Source organism: Ursus arctos, unplaced genomic scaffold, assembly GCF_023065955.2.
Source record: "Ursus arctos isolate Adak ecotype North America unplaced genomic scaffold, UrsArc2.0 scaffold_11, whole genome shotgun sequence".
NCBI classification, from domain to species: domain Eukaryota; kingdom Metazoa; phylum Chordata; class Mammalia; order Carnivora; family Ursidae; genus Ursus; species Ursus arctos.
In genome coordinates this window covers 5,198,970-5,224,222 of record NW_026622775.1, presented here as the reverse complement: position 1 = coordinate 5,224,222, position 25,253 = coordinate 5,198,970, and the positions used below count along the sequence as shown (strand labels likewise).

General features: G+C 41.7%; 1 protein-coding gene across 3 annotated transcripts in view; it reads right to left on the bottom strand.

Annotated features, from left to right (window-relative positions):
* Positions 1 to 17,951, bottom strand: part of MCUB (mitochondrial calcium uniporter dominant negative subunit beta) — a 103,326-nt gene extending 85,375 nt beyond the window's left edge. Inside the window, exon 1 of one of the 3 annotated variants that reach the window (XM_057310004.1) lies at positions 17,709 to 17,951. In XM_057310004.1, coding sequence (XP_057165987.1) covers positions 17,709 to 17,810 — 102 coding nt within the window. In that variant the 5' untranslated portion in view covers positions 17,811 to 17,951. The remainder of the gene's footprint in view (positions 1 to 17,708) is intronic. The other 2 variants (XM_057310005.1, XM_048212168.2) reach the window with 2 other exon arrangements.
* Positions 17,952 to 25,253: the final 7,302 nt, after the last annotated feature.

Below are 25,253 nucleotides of genomic sequence, written 5' to 3'. Positions count from 1 at the left end.
TGGGATCATGACCTGAGCTGAAGGCAGCAGACACCTGACCAGTTGAGCCACCGAGGCTCCCCTAAACTCAGTAGTTTTTAAACACCTAACGCCTTTAATGACGAATTCTTTTTAGATCTGTCCCTGAGGTATTGATGTAACTCTTTAAAGAGTCTGTATTTTAGACCACATTATGGCATGAACCACATAGGAGTTCGCTTCTAATTATGTCGAATCTACCAATCGAAATAACAAACAAGTTTTCATTTCTACTGGCTTAACTTTTTCAGTACAATAAAGGCAGCAAAATTACCATTCGTAAAGCTTGAGAAAAGAACTAAATACTTCTGAATTTAATTCATTTACAAAGCCTCCAGCATAGGTTGATAACTATTTTTATATGCACTCGCTTCTTAGAAAAAGTTAAGATTATGATCTCAGTAATTATGCAACACTTAGAACACAGCTTTATATATTAGTCATTTAATCACTGTTTCCTATTAAAATCTGTAACTTTCTTTTAAGAGAATACTCTCATTTCCCATAAACTCTTGTTTCGAGCTTGTTGTGAAAGTAATTTTCAAATCTTGTTATGTTCTTTTACAGGAATTTGCTTATTTCTTCTGTCCTCTAACTGCCACTTTCAGCCACACTTCATTTTTGACTCAATCTCTGAACAAACTCAAAGCGGACTGTAATACAAATCTCCTCTATGTGGCAGTGGTCAGGATTTTTGCACTGACGTAGCTGACCTCAAGTGAATTTAAAAGTCAGCCTCCCTTCCTAGATATTAATGGCCATTTGTCAGACAAGCGTCAAAATTTACCGACCTACAACATCTGCAACGCAAATGCCGCCTCTTGGACGCAGCACCGTTATGCAAGTACAACGCCTGCACAACTCTACATGGTGGTCCTGCTTTGCTTTAAATGGGAGGTTTCACTAGAGTCCCTACAACTAAAATATGCTAGAGAGAAAAACACAGAAACCAACGCCACCAGACCTATGCGTTTCAGAGTACAGAAGTATCACACAAGGTCCCAGACTTCAGAGAACATGCAGTCTAACGGAACAAGTACAAATGCTATCATCAACTTTGATAAAAACAACGGAAGCAAGAGTCAAGTGGCACCCTACCAATGAAACTGAAGACCTGAGGAAAGGGAACAGTTTGTCAAGGAATACGGGAAGCAGGACACTGAGGGACTGGATCTGCATATGCAAATGAAGGAAACTGGGATATGAAAATGAGGGGAGCTTCAAACAATAGGCTGCTTTTTCTTGCTACTTGTCCTGTTCATTTTTACTATCCAGAAAGAGAGCTCCCTCTTTAGGATTAATCTTGGGTTCGCCCAAAAGAAAGAAGAAAACTAGCGTACTTCAGGAGTTAGTTAGAAGTATGGGGTTCGAGGTGCCTGGGTGGCTCAGTTAGTTAAGTGTCTGCCTTCAGCTCAGGTCATGATCCCAGAGTCCTGGGATTCAGCCCCACATCGGGCTCCCTGCTCAGCGGGGAGTCTGCTTCTCCTTCTCCCTCTGCCCCTTCCCCCCAACTCGTGCTCTCTCGCACGTACTTACTCTCAAATAAATAAAATCTTAAAGTATGGGGTTCATCATCAGAGCACCTGGATTTAAGTCCTCGCTCCCCCACCAACTCATTATGTGAGTAATTTACTTAACTTTTCTGGGCCTTAGGGTTCGCATTTATAAAAGAGTATTACCCACATGACAAGGCTGTAGAGAGATTACACGAGCTCATGTGTACAGAAAGTACTTTTTAAACTTTTAGGTAATAAGTTATTCTTAGTGACTTTATCAAATTTTTATACATCGACCACCTTCAGAGTTCAAGAACTATATTACTAAGTATTATTTTAAGATCACTCAAGGGAATAACTTTAAAATTTAAGACACTGGACTATTTTTGGGGTGCCTGGGTGTCTCAATAGGTTAAGCATCTGCCTTCAGCTCAGGGCGTGATCCCAGAGTCCTGGCATCAGGCCCGCATCGGGCTCCCTGCTCAGTGGAGAGTCTGCTTCTCCCTCTCCCTCTGCCTGTCCCCCCTTGCTTGTGCATGCACCTGTGCTCACTCCGTCAAATAAAATCTTTATTAAAAAAAAAAAAAAAAAGTGGGACTACTCTTGGGGGGAGGGGTGTGGATAGATTTTAAGTGACAGGAGACAGCTATATGCAAGTTTAACTGATTTTGCTATAATCTTTCTACAAAATAGGATGCAGACCCAAAATGTCTTTTGAAGTTCCTTGACCAACATTCTTGGATTATCTGAACTCACACCTGACCACTGACTTTGAACAATTAAAGTCTCTTTTAATTAATCGATGTTAATTTCCTCTTTTGAAAGCCAACTGCTAATTTTGGAGGAAAAAAAAGTTTCATTCTGCAGTTTTACTTGGAAACCTTTAAAAAAAAAAAAGTTTCAGAAAACTTTATACTTTTTCACCATAAACAAGTTTCCATAGGAAACTGGGGCAACTGGGGCAACTTTTGTGGCACCCTTCAAAATTTAATCTCACAGCTCTTATAAAATTCAGGTATCCATTTCAGACTACAAAACAATCACATTTTAGCCGTGCTGGAAGCTCTTCTTCAACTGAATCAGCATATTCAAACCCTGAAAAGACACTCCAATTTTTTTTTTTTTTTTCAAAAGTGAGAGAGAACTTAGCTCAACAATAAAAGCAGAGTGGCTGCTGGGGGGTGCAGTCCTGAGAGGCCACAGGCCGGGTTTGAGTCTCAGCCGCTGCCCCAAGTGATCAGTAAACAAGGGGGCAACGTGGGCACCCATCCCCCAGGACTCCGGTGAGGGGGACTAAACGAGACGGTGAGGAAAGAGCGGACGGCAGCGTCTAGCACAGGCTACGCATAAGGCTATCATCACCCCCCTCATCAACCAAACAAAAGGAGTGGGGACTCCAATAGCAGCTGGCATACAGAAAACACTACCGAAAAGCTAGACTCTGAAAAAACATAGGCCTCTTCATTAAAAATGATTTACTAAAGCACCTGAAGTCTTCACCTGGGCCAGGACGACAGAATTTCGCAATTACAGTTTCAATGAATGTTAACATTTAAAGGAACAATAAGGAAATAATTTATGAGTGACTATCTGGCTGGGTCCTGCAGCCCAGGGGAAGGGGGGTCCCTACTCCCCTTGAGGTGGTCTTGGGTCCACCGTCCCCGACCCCCCACTACTAGCCCAGGCTTACTGTACCACCTCTGGCAGTTCCCCTGCCCCACACCCCCGTGTAGAGTCCTTTCTGTATAAACTCTCTTCTGATTACCCTTATCTGACTGAGCCATCTGTTTCCTGTTGGGATTCTGAATTAGACAATCACCTTATACTCTGACTAGCAGTCCAGAAGAGTTCTCACATCATGACGTGCTTTACACTTTGAGTATTGTTCTCTGCCAATTTGATAGGTCAAAAAAAAAAAAAAAAAAAGAGAAAATGTACCCATTGCCCTGTTTTTACATTTATCAGTGATATTTACTAGTTTTCATATGTTTATTAGGCATTTTTAAATTCCTTTTCTGAGAATCACTTATGACCTCTACCCATTTCTCTACTGAGATCTTAGTGGGTTATTTACTTTTTAAAGATTTTATTTATTCATTTGAGAGAGTGAGAATAAGCAGGGGGAGAGTCAGAGGGCCAGGGAGAAGCAGACTCCCCGCTGAGCAGGGAGCTGGACATGGGGCTCGATCCCAGGACCTGGAGATCATGACCTGAGCCAAAGGCAGACACTAAACCATCTGAGCCACCAGGCGCCCCTCTTAGTGAGTTTTTTAAAATAAGTCTGAATGATCTTCATGGCTGTATCTGCTATTTGGATAAAAGGAACAAACATCTACTTGACTTGGCTTAAGCGAGGATGGAATTTTCTCTAAGGGCAAAGGGATATCTCTCATGGAGCCTCAATGGAAGGATTTAATTAAACCTTGGGAATGGACTAGGGACTGGAGTGTCATATAGAGGTTGGTGAGTCCTCTTGACCCCTATTTCACTCCTCTCTACATGTCAGAGTCATTCTGCTTGATCACTACGAAATGATTTCTACTGCTTCCTAGTCCACAAGGTAGAAAATGATCATTACCAACCAGCTCCAAGTGAACTACTCCACTGTTCAAAAGAGCAGCCACCAGGGACGGCAATCCTAAACCCCATTCCACATTCCGGGGTCAGGTGACCAGCTGAATGCAAGTCATGTCCTAAGATGGCCAACTGTGCTGCAACCATGTATTGAAGAGCGAGGAAGACAGCTGAAAAAGATGACCAGCAGAGACCACAAAGATGTGTTCCAAAGTTTCAAAACCAGTAACATTGCTATGCTCAAATCGTTTCAACGCTCACTGCTGTGCCTATGAAAAACCTTTTACGACGTCTACCTAATAGTTTTAAATAAGCAAAATTATAAATACAGTATTAAGATATTTCATCCTAATTCAGTTCCAAAGGTACATTCAAGTAATAGAATTTCTCTCCGAGAGGTCAGACTTGAATGTTTCATACAATTGCAGGCATAACAACAACTGTTGATTACAATGCTTAGTCACTGGCATAAATTCAGACTTCACTAATTAATTGTGGCACAGTCCTACTAAATGAAATAAACTAATTAAATGAAACTGCCTGGATTCATTATAAAGTGAATTTCATATGCAAAGAAGAACTATAACCTGTTAGCAGAAGATCCGTGCTTAAACTCAGACTGACAACAGTTATGAGTAGCACACCTAGGGGGGTGACTTCCAGGCAAGAACTCACAGCAAACATCCTAAACCCAAACCTTTCCAGAAAGAATAATATTCTATAAAGGGCCAAAACACAAACCACCACAGCTAAATAGTCATTACACTCTAACAATCCAAAGGTTTTTTTTGTTTTGTTTTGTTTTAAAGATTTTATTTATTTGACAGAGAGAGAGACAGCCAGCAACAGAGGGAACACAAGCAGGGGGAGTGGGAGAGGAAGAAGCAGGCTCCTAGCAGAGGAGCCCAATGTGGGGCTCGATCCCATAACGCCGGGATCACGCCCTGAGCCGAAGGCAGACGCTTAACCGCTGTGCCACCCAGGCGCCCCCCCCCCCAAAGTTTTTCTTGATAGAGAAGGCAGACAGTAAGGAGGGGACAACAAGAGCTACTAATTTTTAGCCAGTTTGTCAATGTCCAGACTTAGGCAGTTTCTGACTTTGGGATGGATAGCAAAGACTGCAGACCTAAGGGACCTCACAGAACATTAGCAGTGAAAGGAACCTTACAGGTCACCTCAGCTGACCTCCCATTTTGACCCTGACCTGCCCGAGGTCCCAATGAACTCTTCTCAAGCCGACTTCTTGGCTGCTCAATCATCCACACCTTATCTTCCTACTTGCTCAGTCTAACTTCCTGGTGCACGTGTGTGTGTGTATGTGTGTGTGTGTAGCTGTATTACCTGTTCCTCTGCGGGTTGGAGTCTGTGTTCCTGAACAGTCAAGTGCTGCTTCCTTGATTTCTGATCTAGACTATAAGCACTATAGCATATCCAAAATTACCAGCCCTTCAACCAGTGACCCAGCCATGGGCTGGCCTCTTGTCTCCCATCCCACCTTGGCTTTACCAGGTTGGCCATGCCCACGAGAGCAGCTGTCACTTTCAAGCACTGCACAGGTGCTGCCTCATCCCACCTGTGATGGTTATTAACTTAACTTCCAGTAAGTTCCAAATTCATCCTTTTTGACTTCTCCGTGAAAATGGATCTGGGCCCTTTAAACGGTTTTACTTTGCTGGTTGGCACTAAAGTTTTGTCAGTAGGGGGCACTAGAGAGACACTGGAGGAGGAAAAGAGTTCTGGTCGGCCGTGTTCACTGAGCAGGCTCCAGCAGTCCTTCTCTGGCGTCTGCCCAAGTTCTTCCAGTAACATAAGAGTCCTGTGCTTTAAGAAGCAGCCTATCCGTTGGTGAACAGCCAGAATATATATAAATACTTTCTTAAACCGAGCTGAGCTCTGCCCACCTAGTCTGCCCAATCTCAGGTGTGATTTCCTTGCTCTGAAGCAACACAGGATAACAACTTTCTTTCATAAGAAGCCTTCTTAGATATTTGAAAACAAATATTTGCTGCTTCTTTGCCTTCCTTTCACCTGATTGAGAATATCCGGTCCTTTTCATCATCTTTTACAGAAATCCCCAACACCTTAATCCTCGTCTGGATGTACCTCCCTCCCCACCAGCTTGTCAGTGTCCCTTCTAACGTACCGCCTCAGAGACAAACCATAATGCCCTGAGGCAGATGCAGCAGGACCGTCAGTCCTGATACGATGTAAGGGACTAGGGCTTGAGGCGATCGCCATGTTCCACTTCCCCTCAGTTAAGAGTCACACTCATCCCACACATTTTTCCCCATTGAGAGAGACTTGCTTTCAGAAATCTAGGGTTGATGCATGCTTACCAGATTAATCTGTATGGAATGAGAATAAGAAGCCTCCAGAAAAAGAGAATTCCACAGGACCTAGGATGATCATTCATGATGTAACAATGCCGGGCTAAGACACAGGCACCATTATTATTATAATATGTTCTGATCAGTGGTAATAGTATTATCCATTTCCAATTATATGTGTATCTACATAATATATATTGTATACTATATATTACATATTAAAAATATCTCTCTATACATATTAAAAAATAGGCCCTTTGGACAACTGTTTCATTAAAGCCTTATTAACGTTTCATGGAAAATTAAATATAGTGCCCAAGTTCAAGGCATGCATGAGTATCTATGGTAATCTATCCATTTCATGATATAAAACACTAATTACACTGAAGTACATGAAAAATAATGGGAAAGGAAGACATTTCTTGTATCTCAAAGTTAATCAGAGTAACGCATTCAAGACTGATCGACAGTGGGAGCACCTGGCTGGCTCAGCAGGAGGGGCACGGGACTCGATCTCAGGGCCGGCTGTGAGCAGTGTGAGCCCCGTGTGGGGTGTAGAGATTACTGAAATAAATCTTAAAACACAAACAAACAAAAATGATCAACAGTGATATCCAAGCCTGGCAAATTAAAATTAAAAAACCAGCATATAAGCCAAAGAAAGGCGAGTAAGTAAATAATGTGGTGAGGAGGCATGATACAAGGTCATATTAATAAAACACCTTCTGAATATAACCTGAATTACAGATTATTCTCAATATTATGTTATATACTAAGCTATAGTTCATTCTAAAACACAGCATCTTTCAACAATCCTAAGTATCCAATTAAGATTGCCCTTTAAAAAAAAAAAATCCCTTTTTTAGACCATATCTCTAACAGGCTAGCCTAAAAAATGCAATTAAATTCATATACTAGATAGTCATGGTACTTTTATAATTTTTATCTATTAATCATCACAATTCCTCTAAAAGAAGTCCTTCCCTAAAACCATACTGTCAGCATCTCTTCTCTACTTTTTCCCCCCTCCTTATCAAGTGTCATTGCATAAAGTTGAATTCTGGCTTCAGCTTCTAATTGAACCAACAGAACTTATTTCTCTTCCTTAGCTTCGAGTGTGCAAGTGAGACTACACCCTTTCCTATTAAGCTACAGCCCGGAGGGCAGCTTATAATGAACCTAACAAGGTGTCAAATGTTCCTGTTCTAGCCCAAATTAAAAATGCTACATTTCCATCATTTCCTTTTTAAGTTTTCCAGAAAGAAGTAAAGCTTCCCTGTAAATATCTATTGCTGAGGAACACATATAAACAAAGTTCAACAGAGCCTTGGAAATTCAGTGCCCACAAAATGCAAAACTCTGTTTCTGGCCAACAGGCCTGCAGCCGAAACAGCTAAACGTCCATGGAAATCCACCTCTCTTCTTCCACACTAATCAAATTTTAGCTGGAACTTGGCTCCCTGCCAGGACTACATCTCTCAGCCCCCTTGTAGCTAAATGTGGCCATCTGACAGAGTCAATGAAATATTCAACGGAATGTGAGCATGGGTGTTATGTGACATCACCAGCCTCACCCATTTACACCTTGCAAATACAAAAACAAAACAAAACCCTACAGTCCTTTGACTTCGGAAGCCACATGTTGACAATGACAGAAAAAAGGGTCGGCTTAAGGTCCCTGAATGACTGTGTGGAGCAGAGCTAGTGCTGACCTAAAAAAATCACCTCGGAACCATTTCCTAGAAAGAAAAAACTATGGCTTAAAAACTGGGTTTAATTATTGCTGGGTCTTTTGCGTCAGCAAAAGCTGAACCTTATAGCTTATTCTACCAATAGAGATAATAGAAAATTCATTTAGAAAATGATCTGAGAGTGAAATAAGTCAAGCAGAGAAAAACAATTATCACATGGTTTCACTCATTTATGGAACATAAGAAATAGCAGAGAGATTGGTAGGAGAAGGGAGGGAAGAATGAAGGGAGGGTAAAGAGAAGGGGGAATGAACCACGAGAGACTATGGACTCTGGGAAACAAACTGAGGGTTTCAGAGGGGAGGGGGTGGGGCATTGGGCTAGGAGGGTGATGGTATTAAGGAGGGCATGTATTGCATGGAGCACTGGGTATTATACGCAAACAATGAATCATGGAACACTACATCAAAAACTAATGATGTACTGTATGGTGAATAACATAATAAAACATTTTTTAAAAAGAAAAAAGAAAAATAAATAAAAAATAAAGGTAGGGTTGAACAAAAAAAAAGAAAAATGATTTGAGAAAGGAAAAGGAAAAACAGTATATACACACGGACTGTAAATTCTAACGGTGGATTCAGATTAAAGGCAACCAGTACCCATGGTTTAATGAAAATTCCAAAGAGAAATAAACCCATTGGAATGAATGCATGTGCCAATGCACCGCTTCCTGAACATTCCCTACCCAAGTCTTCACCTCTTCACCCATCATGTTACTTCTCCCACAAAATTAGAACTCACCACAGGACTGATTGTTCCCCTGCCTTCAGACAGCAACTCATCATCTTGGTCCCAGTCTTTCCATTCTCTTCCTTCTGTTGATCCCGCCAGGCACTGTGGCCTCATGATTAGGTACAACCCTGATCTACTGAAATCTCCTGAAATCCCTATATGTCTTCACATTCTTCCTTTTGCTCCTCCCATTGTTCTACTTCCGGTTATTCCAGCTCCATGTACAGTAACCATGACTTCATGATTGGTCCTTAGTAATGTACTCACTCACATCATCCCACTAGACACACACTGGATTCTCAGATCCAGATGCATCTTCTAGAAGAGCATCTCTATTACCAGTGCCAAAATCCTGGTATACAGTCTACAGGCCAGGGATTGGAAACTATGACCTATGGGCCAAATCTGACCTATTGCCATTTTTAAAAACAAAGTTTATTGGAAACAGTCACACCTATTCATTTATATATTGTCTACAACTGCTTCACATTACAACACCAGAGCTGAGTTAGTTGTGACACAGACTGTAGGATGCAAACCCTAAAAGGTTCACTATCCAGACGTCAACATAAAAAGTTGATCAAGGGGCTCCTGGGTGGCTCAGTTGGTTAACTGTCTGCCTTCGACACACGTCATGATCTCAGGGTCCTGGGATCGAGCCTGCTTCTCCCTCTCCCTCTGATGCTCCCCCTGCTTGTGTGCTCTTGCTCTCACTCTCTCAAATATTTTTTAAAAAATAAAAATTTTAAAAAAGAAAAAGTTAATCAACATGTGGTATAGACCAACATCATTGCTCATAAAGACAATGGCAACTATCTTCTTATCCCTTATTCATTCAGCACCACAAGACCTGTACTGGCAGAATAAGAAACACAAACATATATGCACCCAGAGATATAAAATATATGCCACCTCCCTTAATCAGCCCCTAAGCTCTGCAAGACCATAGACGGTAATCTTACTCATGGCAACTCCACACTACAAAGTAGGGTATGCTTCTGAATAGTAATAAAAAGATGGCTAAAGGAAAGGACCTGCAGGTTTCTTAACATCAAAAATTATATTCTTTTCCTTGGGGTTTATTTCCCAAAAGGTTAATCTTGTATTTTGCCCGGGAGCTATATCATACAAATAAACATTTTTATCATTGATTATAAATAACTTATTTAAGTTTTAATGATTGAGCTTTTAGTACTAACACTAATAATTTTGGCAATCCCAATACCTCACTTTACAAGTCCAGAACTAGTATGATCTAATACTTTGAGAATCCCATTTAGGAAAGCCCTTGTCTATGGAGACAAGTGCTATCTTCCTCACATGTAAACAATCCTCCTAAATCAACACTACACCTTAAGAACAGCCAAGACCATTATTAAAAAGGAAAAACAAGTGTTGACGAGAAGGTGAAGAAAAAGGGAACTCTCGTGCACTGTTGGCCGGAATGTACATTGGTGCAGCCACTGTGGAAAATAGTATGGAGGTTCCTCAAAAAATTAAAAATAGGACTGCCGTATGATTCAGCAATTCCACTTCTGGGTATTTAAATGAAAAAAAAAAAACAAAACACACAACTGCTAACCTGAAAAGATCTCTGCACCCTCATGCCCCCTGCAACCTTATTTACAATACCCAAGATATAGAAACAGCCTAAGCGTACATCGATAGATGAAGAAAATGTGGTGCACACACACAGTGGAGTATTATCCAGCCATAAAAAAGAATGAAATCTTGCCATCTGCAGTAAATAGATGGACCTTGAGGGCATTATGTTACCAGGTTAGACAGAAAAAGACAAATACCAAGTGATCTCACTTCTATGTGGAATCTAAAAAAGAAAAAAAAAAAAAAAAACAAGCTGATAGATACAGAGAACAGACTGGTGGTTGCCAGAGATGGGGGACAGGTGAAATGGGTAAAGATGGTCAAAAGACAGACTTTCAGCTATAAAAATACATGTCACGGGGATGGAACCCACAGCATGGCAACTATAGTAACACTGTATTGCATATTTGAAAGTTGCTAAGAGTAAATCTTAAAAGTTCTCATCTCAAGAAAAATACTTCTCTAACTATGTATGGTGACAGATGTTAACTAGACTTATCATGGCGATTGTTTTACAATATATATACAAATATCAAATCATTTATGTTGTATGCCTGAAATAAATATAATGTTGAAGGTCATATACCTCAATAAAAGAATAAAAACAGCCAAGAAAACTCACAGCCTTACACACCAGGCTGTACTTAATTTATGCTTCATTAAATTATGTTAATTATATCCTTTAAAACTCCTGATTTGAAAGCATATCTGAAATAAAACCACTTAAAATATGATTTAAGATTACTGCTTTCTTCTGATAGAAAATACAATAAAGATTATTTTGATTAACTTTTTAAAAATCTTCAATTACTCAAGGCTCATATCACAAAAAGTAGGGAAGAATGCTTCAGGTGTTCTCCCCCCTTAAGTGAAGAAGAGGAAATCGAGAAGACCTGAAGAGAGCACACCATTAGGAACTCTGTAATATTTAGTTCTTGATCAGCCATCCACTCACCCTCTACCAGACAACCATGTATTATGCACCTACTGTGGCAGGGCAGAGGCCATTGGAGGTGAGGAGAAACAATTCTGACCACAAAGTACTGAGAGAATCCAGGTCGGAGAACCATATGAGCACAACTAGAACACATGGTGGGATGCTCTAAGTGCCTCGGGAGGGAAAAAAAGGACGTGGTTAATTCTGTGGGCACAGACAGGTGGACCTCAGCAAAATGGAGATCCAGGCAGTGGGTGGGTGGGTACCGGAACTCAGCCTTGGAGGAAGTGCAGAATTCAGGAGTGAGAAGGAAAGGTGATGGACGGGGGGGGGGGGATGTCAATGCTACCCAGAGAACATCACAGACACCAATTACCGGACACGGAAGGCACGGAGTAGAAAGTGGGACAGAAGGGATGAGGCCACAGGATTTCTGGATCAACTCTACCTTCTGTTTTAAAGCTTTCTTACCTTGGCTTCATGAATAACCAACCCATAAAACGATAATTTATAAGGTCAAAAGAAACCATACTTTCTCCTGAAAAGTGGAAACTGCTTTATTATGTATTATCTGAAACATTCTCAAAGCAGACTTGCAGAAATGAGTCATCAGACTGTAGAGTGTCATCACAAATATCCTCTAGCAAGGGCTTAGAGAGCCAATACTATGTTGATCTGTTTGCAGACATTTTCTAAAACAATGTTTTTTCAGGTTTATGGTCACAATCCTGTCAGCCTCTCTAATAAAAATGTACACTTATATTCCAGCTGCATTACTGGTGCAAAGAGCAGTTATTCATCAAACACCTTTTAAAATCCTCTCTTCAAATAACCTATTCAGCCTACTGGGGACACTCATACCAAAAACAAACAAAATATTTAACAAGAGACAGCCACACACCAATACGCACACACGCAGAGTCAGGAAAAAAAACAAGGGTTTGTCAAAAAGAATAACTTCTTCCTTCCTCCAACTAGATTCAGGACGTTTATGTACTGTTTTGCCTAAGAGGTTAAAAATAAGCTAATTCATCAAGTCCCAGAAAGGCGATTTGAGCAATGTGTTCATTATAAAAGCACTCCTACAACAAAATAATTACGCGTTCCCAGAGGAATTAAAATAATGGGATTACCACTTGTGTCCGCAGTTTTCTAAGCCAAACCATCTACTCCATCTAGTAAGTATCCAAAGACCCTCAGGTACAACACCTGCTTGGGAGATGACCCTTGCCAATCAGGAAGACTCTCTGCTCCCTAAAGTTTGCCACAGTAAGGCTCTGTGCACTCTCCATTTCTTGCTAGGAGGTTTAATGGTTCGGGTCATTTCTTGTTTCTGCTCACAGGCTATAGACATTTCAACTCCGGCTCCCTCTCTTGTTGCTCTTTTCACGGCTCCCTACTTCTTGCCCTGAAATCTGAGACAAATTCTCTTCAATAAACTTTGTTTATAGTGCAGATTTCATACATCATTTCTCACCAGTATTGTGAATCCTGAATAGAAATCGAATTATCCCCAGGAAATCTGCGTGGCTCAGTTGGTTAAGCATCTGCCTCAGGCTCAGGTCATGACCCCAGGGTCCTGGGATGGAGACCGGGTATCAGGCTCCTTGCTCAGCAGGGAGCCTGCTTCTCCCTCCTCCTGCTTGTGCGCTCACTCACTCCCTCCCTCTCACAAATTTTTTTTAATCTTAAAAAATAAAATAAAAAGAAATCTAATTATCCCCAAAAGACCTGCCAAACAAAAGCCTGGACTGCAATGCTCTCTAGTCCCTTTCTAATGAAGTTGCATCTAAGATAAAAATCATGTACAATCAAGTAATACCACCTAGGAGACTGCGTGGGGACAGGTGCCGGTTGGCCACACTTCCGCAATTAACTACTTAGAACATATTTGTTCAAACACCAAGAGCTGATTTTTTTAATTTCTTAAAACCTTATTTATGGGGCGCCTGGGTGGCTCAGTTGGTTAAGCGTCTGCCTTTGGCTCAGATCATGATCCTAGGGTCTTGGGATCAAGCCCCAAGTGGGCTCCTTGCTCAGTGGGGAGTCTGCTCCTCCCTCTGTCCTCCCCCAAACCCTTTCCCCCACCCCCGCTTCTGCGCTCTTGCTCTTGAGCACACGCTCTCAATTTTTTTAAAAAAGTTATTAATGCACCACATTTTCCCATTAAAAGACAATTTCAGAAAAATGGGTGAGGATGTGAACGGAGGAAAAAATGAGGGTAGAGACGATGAAATCATGAGTATGGTAAACACGTAAAATGCTTATCGTCTCACATTTGTTAGAAGGTGGGTTGAAAATCTGGCCCTAGGCTTTCTGGCCGCCAGTGCACAGGGAGAACAGCACTGGCGACACATTCATTTCACTGCCAGTACCGTAAACCCAGCAACCAGGCAGGAGAAACCAACGACTTAAATACTAAGACTAGACAGCAATTTCTTCTGGGCACCTTTTAATTGACTACCGTGTTTCATAGGGCTGTTTTTTAAAGGTATGCTAATGTGGAAAATTCAGTAAAAACATTTGCGTGAGGGATCCCAGGCAGTCTGAACGTACAGCTCAGAGAAGAGAGAGTTTGTATTTGTTTAAAAAAAAAACAAAAAAACAGGAAAATTCATACTGTGGTCAATTAAATGGGATTTTTAAAAAAGAAGCTACTTCTAGAATATGGCTAACACTGTTTATTATCTATTGGTTTATAGCCTACAGGTTAGCTCAAGATGTCTATTTTATAATGGTTTTAGGGTTCTAATGCTAGATACTCTTGAATAAGCAACATTTCACAGATGAAAACACTGCTAACAACAGAATGAAGTATCAGAGCAAGACAATTCTGACATGCTTACCCAATGCAATAAATTTCAATTCCTTCTCAAAGGGAAAACAGTTATTACAATCACAAGGTAGAACTGTCACTCTACTTTACTGACTGCCCAAGATCATACAAGAGGATTGTTCGACCTAATTAAGACAACCATTCTGACACTGACAATGTTTTATTCAGTACTATACTTACGTCTCCTGGTAAAATTACAAAATGGCAATTTCAAGATGGAAAGCGCTTTGGGGACCAATGAGATAAGTCTCCTTGTTTTGAAAAGGGAGTACAACAGGCCCAAATAGACCGAATGACTAGGCAAAGTTCAGGGAGCTCTGGGATGGCAAGGCCAGGTGGGCACTCAGATGTCCTAACCGCCTAACACCAACTAAATTAGCTGCTCATTCTATTCTATGACCCAAACACAGTTAGTTTATATATAGCTGTCAGATCAACCAATATTTGCCTCAGGTTTTCTACCTTAGTTTCACAGGGACCTCATTCCACAAATATTTATCTGCCAAGATACAAAATTATTTTCTAGCTTAGAGTTTGCCATAAAACAGCACTAATAGTTTAACTGCAATAAATAGTAAAATCTAAAAACAAAAAACTGAGCACGAAAACCTAAGTGTTAGGAAGATGGTAATGTTTTATATTTAACAAACTGTTCTAGAATTACTCTGCCCCAATGTCTTCTATAGTCTAAGTACAATCAGGAGAGAGCTCTGAAACCAGGAGTACAAAATACAGTGCACTAATTACATACCCAAGAGGTAGTTTGGGAGTGAAGTGTCAAATGGGACTGACCTAAATTCAAAAGGTAAAAACAATTTCTAAAGTAACCTTTGGTGGTGGAATGAAAAGCATTGCTTTGTTTCCAGATGTTTAAAAAAAAAAAAAAAAAAGCATATCCAAACTTCTCTGCAAGGTATGCTTGATTTTTTTTAACTTTTATAAACACAGCTTATATAGAGACCCAAATGCTGTGCTGGGGGCCTGAAATCTTACCAGGGAGTTTCTCAAAGCAAGCAGAAAACCCAAATTAAGAAAGTCACAATTAGGGAAGGGCTTTCTGTTTAGAGAGAATTCCCCAGGTGCCATCATCACTCAAAGCTGTGTCCTGTAGAACAGAAAGGCCAGCAGGAGCCACAGATTGCCCTGACAACCACGCAGCCTCGGCCAGCGAGCTGCTGACAAGCCGCGATGCTGACACGGATCCTGACCACAAACACCCGGGCATGCCTTGGCTAAAGGTAACACAACACACTCTTGCTCGCTTCTGCTTCAGATTAAATGTGTTCTTTAAAAAACAATTCTGGTATACGAAACATATCCACGTTGACAAACATATCCAGTGTTGACAAAACACTGACAATTACTTACTATATGAAGGATGAGAATTGTATATTTTCCAAAATTATCAAATCCTCCTGTAAACCACACTCATACTTTCAGAAAAGGTCACATGTAATTGGGAATGCTTGAGAGACTATTAATGACAAGTCCTTGCAAGCTAAGATTTTACAAGCTGTGGGGTTGCAAATATCACTTTTGTTGTGTGTGTTTTTCCTGCTTTCATGGATCCTAGGAGTCTGAATGTGCCAAAAATATATAAAATACTTGTCTTTAGCCACAGGACTTTTCATATCAAATGGGGAGTCCACAAAACTGACTGTAGAATGAAAAATGTCCCTACGGCTAGTGAATCTGATTTGCAGAAATGGCTTAGTAGTCCCAGCTAAAACTCCTAAGTGGCCAGGATATCGGTCAGTTTCTTTAAGGTATGATTTCAAAGAGGCATAGAAAGAAGCAAACTCACAGGCTTGTCTTTCTTCTTTCAGGGGTCTTTTGTGAAGCAACTAATATGATGGAAGCATTTCCACTTCTCAAGTTCAGTAAATTGACTTAATAGAATGGACAGTCAAGACTTAAATATTTGCAAATTAGAAACAAGCCAACGTAAGGCTTAAGTTGATTACCTAGAGGCAAAGTGCTAACCACTGTTCCCCTATGATTAAGCCTAATAAGCCCCCACTGTGTCATTTTCTTTTTTTAAAAGGGCATCCATATTCCTGCTGGGGCATGCAGTGGCACCAGGTGAGACTAGCAACAGGTGGGAAATGTAGAGAGGGGCTTAGAGATGATCATTTGAGAAAGGGCAGCGAGTCTTGGGCTCTGTAACAATTCTACTCCAAATGTTAGATGGACTTAATAGAAAACTGAATTAATCATTTACGTTTAAATGGTGGTATAGTGAAGGGGGTTCCCCCTACTGGGCTGTTCCATTGTTGGGTATATTTTTAACCATGAAGTGCAACACTTTCTAATAAAGTACAATTTCACAAAGTGGAAACCCCTCTCTCCAATTCACTGCTAAATCTATCATTTTAAGGAGCTGGCCCCTTTTCCTAGCTGTTAGTAACAAAATGCCCTTCCTCATTCTCTCTCAAACACTCAGGGAAGGAATTTTAAATATGTATTTAAATATTTCCTCCAGCATTCAAAACTGTGAAGCCCTGAAATAGCTGGAGGGGGAAAAAAAAAAACAGGAAGTGAAAGTGACAAGATAATGGCATGGCTTCTCTGTTTTTCTTGCAAACTGCACAGCTAAACGTATTTTTCTCTTTAACGATCTGAAACTAATGGGGGGAGGGGGGCTGAGAATTAAAACTCAGAAACAACGCGCGCTGCCCAACCACACGCACCTGGAAGGCTCTTTCTAATGGGCTGTCTTTCCTCCTCAAGCTCAGTGAGGGCTCCTGTCAGGCTCCATCCCAATCCGAGTGGCACGCAGCATTTTCCCCCTCTCTCTGTCTTTCTAGGACACATCCACTCTCTTCCCTCTCCTCCAAGCAACGGTTCTACACAGGCCACAAGACCACTGTGTCAGGCCAGCTGTTACTCACCGACACACACTCATGATTCACCCATGTCTCAGAACGAAACGCGAGTTTTTCTTCCCCCTTTAGAAGGGAGGGGCTAGTGAGCACACTCGGGGCAGTCACTCTGCTCGGTCGTTTTCTTAGCCCCCCTCGCCACCCACGACCGAGCCGACGGCAAAGTGACTCTGAAAACTTCCTCTTGAGCGCGTTTTGGCCGCGGAGAAACTGCCTCCCGGAGAGATTTTGCAGCTCCCCGGGGCGCCGCCTCATGGTCCCCGCACCCCAACTTGGCGGAGGTGATGCTCGCCCTCGCCGCCGCGGCCTCGCCCTCCCTCGACCCCTGGGCGTGACTGCGCCTGGAGACCTGGGGACCCACGTCTGCGGCCCGGGCGCCCACTTGCCGGGGTCCTCCCGCTGGCGGAGCCGGGGGCCAGCAAAACGCAGTGAACTTGCCGGCCGCTCGGCTTTCGCTCCCGCCCAAGCTGCCCTCCGCAAACTTTTCCAGCCTTCCCCCATACCACCCCAGCCGCCCCCCGCCCCCCGGAGCCCGGCTCAGTCTCACCTGAGGCAGCGGCGTTCGCGGCCGCGGAGGCGCTCGGCCCCGGGGTCCGGGGGTCGGCAGCAACAGCGGGCGTCGCGTCCAGGCGCCCCTCAGGAGCATCATCGTGCCCAGGCGCGGGCTCCCGCACTTCTCAGCCGGCCATCGTCAGCGCCCGCAGGCTGGCCGCCGGCGCTCTCGGTGCGCGCAGCCCGGCCCGAGCCTCCCGCCTGCCCCCGCCTCCCCGCGCCGCGCCGCCGGGCGGGGGGCGGGCTAAGGGGAGGGTGTGTCCCGCTTCCCGCGGCTCTCCGTGCGCGCCCCGGCGCCGGGCTGTTTTCTTTCCTCCGACCGAAAAAAAAGGAAAAAGGGGAGGGGCGCTAGTGAACCGCCCTCCCCCATCGTAGATTTCGAGGGGCAGCGCGAATGCTTGGCCGACCCCTCTTTTTCCCGTGAAAGCCCCTTCTGGAATGGACGAGAGATAGCGATCACACCTGGGGGCTGTTGACTTCCACACCCACCGTTAATTCTGCGTACTTAGCGTCTCCATTCCCGCCCACGGGGCAGGGAGGAGTGGGGGTGAGGGGAGGAGAGTGGCAGGGATCTGGAGACAGGCAGGCAGGGTCCCTCTGGAAGTTAGTCTCCAGGACTGAGGGGGAGAGAAGCAGGTCCCCAAGGCTCCACGCCTCAGTTGCCTCCGAGGCTTGTGCTAAGGACAGCGGTGGCCAGTGAGCGTCCGTGAGAGGGTCAGCTCAAGGCCTACTTCTGCCGGAGGTTTGCTGTTCTCTAGAGGGTGGCCCGCCTGGAGCTCTTTGGGACAGTCTCTGCCACAGCACACCTGGCTTCTCTTTTCAGTCACGTTTTTAATGGAAAGAGCTAAGGAACCGGAACTTAATCTTTCCAGCAACGGGGAAATGTAATGTTTTGTCAGAGACTTTTTATTTATAAAAACGAATAAAAAGGGGATGCCTGGGTGGCTCAGTCGGTTAAGTGTCTGCCTTCAGATCAGGTCATGATCCCAGGATCCTGGAATCAAGTCCCCCGTGGGGCTCCTTGCTCAGTGGGGAGCCTGCTTTTCCCTCTGCCTGCAGCTCACCCTGCTTGTGCGCCCTCTCTCTGACAAATAAAATCTTAAAAAAATAATAAAATAAAAACAAATTTAAAAAAAATTTCAGAGCAACCTAATTTTTCACATAGCTTGCTTACAATATGGATTCTTAGATGAAATACAGGATGCCCAGTTAAATTCGAATTTCAGATAAACAACAAATAATTTAAGCATGTGCCAAATGTTGCGTGGCTCACACTCTTTAAAGGAAAATGAGATATTTGGGGTATACTCGATTAAACTATTTGTCATTTATCTGTAATTCAAATTTAACTGGGCATCCTGTGTCTTAATTTACCAAGTCTGCAAGAGGCTTAAGTCAATGAATCAAAGCTGGCAAACAACGCAACAAGCGGCAAATCTCTCCTGATAACGATCTTTGTTTATTGAAAAAAGCTGGAGGTTTCTATGGCAGCAAAAACTTTGCCACCATTTAAGTCTAATTCATAGGTGTTAACTCATGTGTGCATTTCAAAATACAAGTGCCCTGGACAGATATACTGACACATGAAACATTAAGTCCACAAGGGAAGGTAATTTACTTGAGTTCTTTCCTAGTGTTGCAAATAAAGAAAAGAGTTTATCTTGGCTATTGTGAATAAGACTGCAATGAACATGGGAGTGCAGATATCTTTTGGAGATACTGATTTCATTTCCTTCAGATATATACCCAGTAGTGGGATGGCTGAGTCTATGGTAATTCTTTTTAAGATTTTATTTATTTTAGAGAGAGAGCACTTGCACGCGCAAGCGGGGGGAGGGGCAGAGGGAGAGAGAATCTCAAGCCAACTCCACACTGAGCAATGCAGGGCTCAGTCTCACAATCCCAAGATCACAGCCTGAGCTGAAATCAAGAGTTGGATACTTAACCAACTGAGTCACCCAAGTCCACGGTAGTTCTATTTTTAATTTCTTGAATATCGTCCCTAGTATTTTTCATAATGGCTGTACGAATTTACATTCCTACCAACAGTGAACAAGGGCTCCCTTTTTTCTAATACCCAAGATATGGAAACAACCCAAATGTCTATGGAGGGATGAATGAATAAAGAAAATGTGATGTATAGTTATGTATCTATTATACATGCTCTATTATATATTATATATCTAGTATAGTATATGCTATTTATATACATACAATGAAATATTCTTCAGCCATTAAAAAAAGGAGGAAATCCTACCATTTGTAACATTATGGATTAATTTGGAGCTCATTATGCTAAATGAAATAAGTCAGACAGAGAAAGACAAATACCATATAAACTTACTTATATGTGGAATCAACAAGAGTTATCTTCATAGAGCCAGAGATTTGAACAGTGGTTACCAGAGGCTGGGAGATGGGGGAAATGGGGAGCTATTGGACTAAGAGCACAAACTTTCAGTTATAAAATGAATAAATTCTGGGGACCTAATGTACAGCACGACGACTATAGTTATTAATACCATATCATATGCTTGAAATCTGCTAAGAGAGTAGATCTTAACTGTACTTAGCACATAAAAAAATGTAACTGTGAGAGATGACAGATGTATTAACTTGTGATAATCATTTACAATGCATGCATATATCAGGCCATCACACTGTACCCTTTAAATATATTCACTTTTTATTTGCCCATTTTATCTTAGTAGAGCTTGGGGGGGGGAGAAAAAGGAAGAAAAGAGTTTTATTAGGGGGAAAGTGGAGAGGAGGGGGAGGAAATATCTATTTTGGAGCACAGACTCTGCCCATACACATCATTGTAATACTTTTTTCCCAACAGTATTTTGACTATATCCCCTTATTAAATTTTTGTAGCACAACAATTTTGCAATTCTTTCTACAGAGAGAATAGGAAAAACAGCTGTCTTTTCTCTAGCATGTTGATTTGTTTTATATCATTGATCATTGAGAAAAGTGTCTCTAAGCTTTACAACTCACCATTGATAACGTCATGTTAATTCTTAGGATTGTTCTTAAATTGGGGAAAACGTCCATCAGGTGTTTTTCATGTATGTAATAACTGGAAGAATATTCCACAGAACAGCTTCTGGGTCCATTTATTTCAAATGCCATTTTTCACTAGCCACAGCCTTCTGGTAACCTGGCACTGTAGGACACAACCACACTGCAGTGCAGTCTCTGGCTCTGTACTTTTGGGTCACAGCGCAGGGTAGGTTGGCCCAGTAGGTGACAGGAGTATTCTTAGAAGCCACTTCTACATGGGTGTGGCTAGCAATAATTTAGTAAACTTGGAAATTACCTGTGAGCTACATAAAAATATCCCACTAAATCCAAACTAGATGTATCTCCAAACTGACTTACTTTTTGCTGGATCTTGAAAATGGCCATAACTCCTCAACTACCTGATACAAGAAAATGTGTGACAGAGGAGTGGTTGAACAAAAAAAGAGATAGTGTTGGGGCGCCTGGGTGGCTCAGTCGTTAAGCGTCTGCTTTCAGCTCAGGGTGTGAACCCAGCGTCCTGGGATCAAGTCCTGCATCAGGCTCCCTGCCCCGCTGGGTTCCTGCTTCTTCCTCTCACACTCGCCCTGCTTATGTTCCCTCTCTCGCTGGCTGTTTCTCTCTCTGTCGAATAAATAAATAAAATATTTAAAAAAAAAAGATAGTGGTCTTGAATCCAGTTAAAATGTCTTACTTTTAGAAAAATTACAAAAACATAACACCAACACATTGCTAGGGACCCCTCACTCCACTGCAACTGTGTTGGAAGAAGCTTGTGTAAGTGAAACACTGAAACTTACACTAAATTAACTTTGCTGGCACCTAAGTCCTCAATAAATGCTATTATTATTGCTACAAACCATTCCATACCTGGCTATTTTGTAGCATTTATCACACTATTTATTTGCCTTATGTCTGGCTCTCCAGCTGGATGGTAAATGCGGGAGCAGGTACCTGGTTTTATTAATCCTTGTGGGAGAGTGCCTAGCACTTTATCTGCTTTAGAGACTTAGTCAACAATGAATAAATGAAATTATGCTAATGGCAAGGAAGAGATGTTGCAAGAACAACTTAAAACAGATGTGACCGAGGAAAAGTCTGGGAGCTGTGGATGCAGGTAGATGGGAAAAAAACGTTCAGAGACAGGAAGTACTTGTGTCAAGTGCTTGAGGATAAGGAACAAACACCTCAGAACTAAAGAGAGGGGCACCTGGGTGATTCAGTCGGTTGGGGGTTCGACTCTTGATTACGGCTCACATCATGATCTCAAGGTCATGGGATTGAGCCCTGCTTTAGGCTCTGCACTGGGCATGGAGTCTGCTTAGGATTCTCTCTCTCCCTCTCCTTCTGTGCCTCCACCCCCTCTCTCTCTCAAAAAAAAAAAAAAAAAAAAAGAGAGAGAGAGAGAGAGAGAGAAATGCAGAATTATAGGAAGGGTCTTAAAAACAGCCAGTGTAATTCCATTTACAGAAGATGTCCAGAAAAGGCAGATCTATAGAGAAAGAGAGTAATTAGTAGTTGCCTGGGGCTGGTGGTGGAATTGGGAGGGATGTAAATGAATGTGGGGAATCTTTTTGGGGTGATGGAAATATTCTAAATTGGATGTGGTAACTGTTGCGTAAGTCTATAAATTTGCCAAACAATTATTTGTATACTTTATTTTTTTTAAAGATTTTATTTATTTATTTATTTATTTATTTATTCGACAGGGAGAGAGCACAAGCAGGGAGAGCAGCAGAGGGAGAGGGCAAAGCAGGGCTCCTGTTGAACAGAGAACCCAATGTGGGGCTCCATCCTAGGACCCCAGGATCATGACCCTAGCCAAAGGGAGACACTTAACCGACTGAGTTACCCAGGCACCCACATTCGTACTCTTGAAATGAGTGATCTTACAGCATGTAAATTATATCTCGATAAAGCTGCTTAAACTTTTTTTTTCTGAGAAGTGAGATCAGAGATTCAAATATGAAAAAGCTGTAATATCTAAGCAGCATTTATGAAGTAGCTCCCATTAAGTCACTGTTCTCACCAAGATTCCCATACATTGTGGAGAAGTTTGTCCTGCACCAAAGAGATCGTGTGCTGAGCCACTGTGTGGACAGAACTTCCACAGTAAGCCCTTTCCATCTGCGGTGTCCAGAGGCTCTCTCCCAGCAGTGCGCTGGCTTCCCAAGTTACCAGAAGCACGTGGTTAGTAAAAAGAAAAAATGTTTGAAATAAATGGACCCAGAAGGTGGTCTATGGAATATTCTTCCAATTATTACAACTCATATATGAAAAACACTTGATGGAAGTTTCCCCAAATTTAAGAACAGTCCTAAGAATTAATACAACATTACCAATGATGAGTCGTAAAGCTTAGAGACACTTTTCTAAACTATCAGTGATATAAAACAAATCAACAAGCTAGAGAAAAAAATGATCTTTTCTATTTTCTCTATAGAAAGTATAACAAAAATTGTTGTGGTATGAAAATTTAATTAAAGGGAATGTAGCCAAAATACTTTTGGACGAAAGTATTACCGTTGTCATGTAGGGGCAACGGATTTTTAAAAATATTTTCCTTTGAGGGGTTTGTGCTCTTAAAAAAATTATTTATGATTTATTATCTCCCTCTAACTATTCATTACCATGTTAATTTTGTATTCCTAACTTCTTATTATTTTTCATATAAAGGGTCTTCCAAAGTATATAAACTTCATGCTCCACCAAAGCTGATTCTGCGTCTGGGGATCAGGCATAAGTACCTTGTGTTATCTTGTTTAGTCATTGCAAAAACCTTATGCGATAGGTATTATTCGCTCCCTATTACAAATGAAGAAGCTGAAGCTTGGTAGGTTATACAGTCAGAATTTAAGTATGGAATTATATAACTATGACCCCACGATGTTTGGACTCAAGATCCCAAGATAACCTTGTCACCTGACCTTCCCATAATCACAGCTAGGATTAAGGTGAGGTGAATTGTTGAAGTGAAGAGTCAAATTCTGTCTTTATTTAAAATTTTGATGTTCTCTTCATTATGGATTTTATCCATCAATTTTGATTTTTAAAAATATTACATTGAACAACCAGCTCCACAGAAATACAGTTATAAGAGAATATTATGAAAAACTATAGCCAAAAAACTGTACAACCTGGAAGAAACAGATACATTCTCCAAATAGGTAAATAGAAATAGAAATTTAAACAGACCAAAAACCAATAAAGAAATGTAATCAGTAATCAAAAACTCCCAACAAACAAAGTCCAGGACCAGATGGCTTCATAAGAGAATTCCATCAAACATTTAAAGGAGAGGTAATATCGGGTGCCTGGGTGGCTCACTTGGTTAAGCATCCAACTCTTGATTTTGGCTCAGGTCATGATCTCATAGTAGTGAGATCGAGCCCTGCATCGTTGGGCTCTGCAATGGTCATGCAGCGTGCTTAAGATTCTTTCTCTCCTTGGGGTGCCTGTGTGGCACCCAACTCTTGATTTTGGCACGGGTCAAGATTTTAGGGTCCTGGGATCAAGAATAGATAAATAAATCTTAAAAAAAAAAAAAAAAAAAGATTCTCTCTCCCTCTCCCTTTGCCTTCCCCCCTTGCTTGTGTGTGTACATGCACTCTCTCTCTCTCTCTCCAAAATAAATAAATAAAATAAATAAATAAATAAATAAATAAATAACAAAAAAAAGTGGAGTTAATACCTATTATTCTCAAACTACTCCAAAAAATAAAAAAGGAAAACTTCCAAATTCATTCCATGAAGCAAGCATGAACCCTGATACTAAAACCAGATAAAGACACCACTAAAAAAGAGAGCTATAGGCCAATATCCCTAATGAACATAGATGCAAAAATTCTCAATAAAATATTTGCAAAGTGAATCCAACAATACATTTAAAAAATCATTCACCATGATCAAATGGGATTTATTTCTGGGTTGCAAGTGTGGTTCAATATTCACAAATCAATCAACATGATATATCACATTAATAAAAGAAAAGATAAGAACCATATGATCCGGGACGCCTGGGTGGCTCAGTCGTTAAGCGTATGCCTTCGGCTCAGGGCGTGATCCCGGCGTTATGGGGTCGAGCCCCACATCGGGCTCCTCCGCTAGGAGCCTGCTTCTTCCTCTCCCACTCCCCCTACTTGTGTTCCTTCTCTCGCTGACTGTCTCTATCTCTGTCAAATAAATAAATAAATAAAATCTTAAAAAAAAAAAAAAAAGAACCATATGATCCTCTCAATAGACGCAGAAAAAGCATTTAACAATGCATCCATTCATGATAAAAACCCTTAACAAAGTAGGGTTAGAGGGAACATACCTCAACATAATAAAGGTCATAAATGAAAAACCCACGGCTAATACCATCCTCAACAGGGAAAAACTGAGAGCTTTTTCTCTAGAGTCAGGAACACGGCAGGGATGTCCCCTGTCACCACTTTTATTCAACATAGTACTGGAATTCCTAGCCACAGCAATCAGACAACAAAAAGAAACAAAAGGCATTCAAATAGGCAATGAA